Source organism: Euprymna scolopes, chromosome 33, assembly GCF_053919585.1.
Source record: "Euprymna scolopes isolate OS-2025 chromosome 33, ASM5391958v1, whole genome shotgun sequence".
In the NCBI taxonomy this organism is placed as follows: Eukaryota; Metazoa; Mollusca; class Cephalopoda; order Sepiida; family Sepiolidae; genus Euprymna; species Euprymna scolopes.
The window spans coordinates 71,499,653-71,500,502 of NC_136514.1; the positions used below are offsets into that span (position 1 = coordinate 71,499,653).

General features: G+C 26.7%; 1 protein-coding gene across 1 annotated transcript in view; it reads left to right on the plus strand.

Moving 5' to 3' along the window:
* The window catches only part of LOC145258291 (uncharacterized), a 36,031-nt gene extending 35,562 nt beyond the window's left edge, over positions 1-469 (plus strand). Inside the window, exon 9 of the mRNA XM_080116325.1 lies at positions 1-469. This exon is cut by the window's left edge and continues 155 nt beyond it. Within this exon, the coding sequence (XP_079972451.1) occupies positions 1-15 (15 nt within the window). The 3' untranslated portion in view covers positions 16-469.
* Positions 470-850: the final 381 nt, after the last annotated feature.

Genomic DNA, 850 nt, shown 5'->3' on the forward strand with positions numbered 1-850 from the left:
GGATGTACCATTTAACTGGACCAAATGACACCGATGGACACATGACAAATCGTCAGAAAAGTTGCGTAAAGTATGCGTTAATAACGCTAAAGTGGGAAATTCCAGTTATCATTAACGTACAAACAGACAAACAAAACGACAAATAAATAATTGTAGCATAATGATTAAGAGATTCTTCTAAGACGAGCGATAAAAGGGACGAAGAAGTTCTATGAAAACAAGATTTTTTTATCTCGTTTATTTATCGTAGTGTGCACACACATATTTATATTATTTTAAAAATGAGGAAAATTAATGATAAAAAAATTGAATAAATTACAATATTTATTAATCTATTGAAATACAAACAAATTTAATTTTTTTAATCCATTGATTTTTACAGATAGACACTTTTTACCAGAGGCTAGACATTAGTAAAATGCTAATTCTGTATTTGAAAATCCATGGATTAAAGATTTTCATTATTTTAATTCCTTGTTTGAATTTTGATGGATAAATATATATATATATTACAAATTATTCAATTTTTATTTTTATCGTCAGTTTTCTTGATTTTTTTTATTTGGTTTATTTAAAATATTTGAAAAATAATGCAGCTTTTTATCATCTCGATAGAATTATAATATTTATCTTCGTAATTTTAATTATCTATCTTTTCTAGATAGAAAGTTAGGCATGTGCATATGTTTATATATTTCTATATAAATGATCCACTCCTAAACGGTGTGTGTGTGTGTGTGTGTGTGTGTGTAATATGGATTCCTTTATATATACAAGCATTATTGGCTATATATGTGCGTACCTGTTTCAGTTGCGATTTCTTTTGAAATGTACCTATTTACTATGCCTC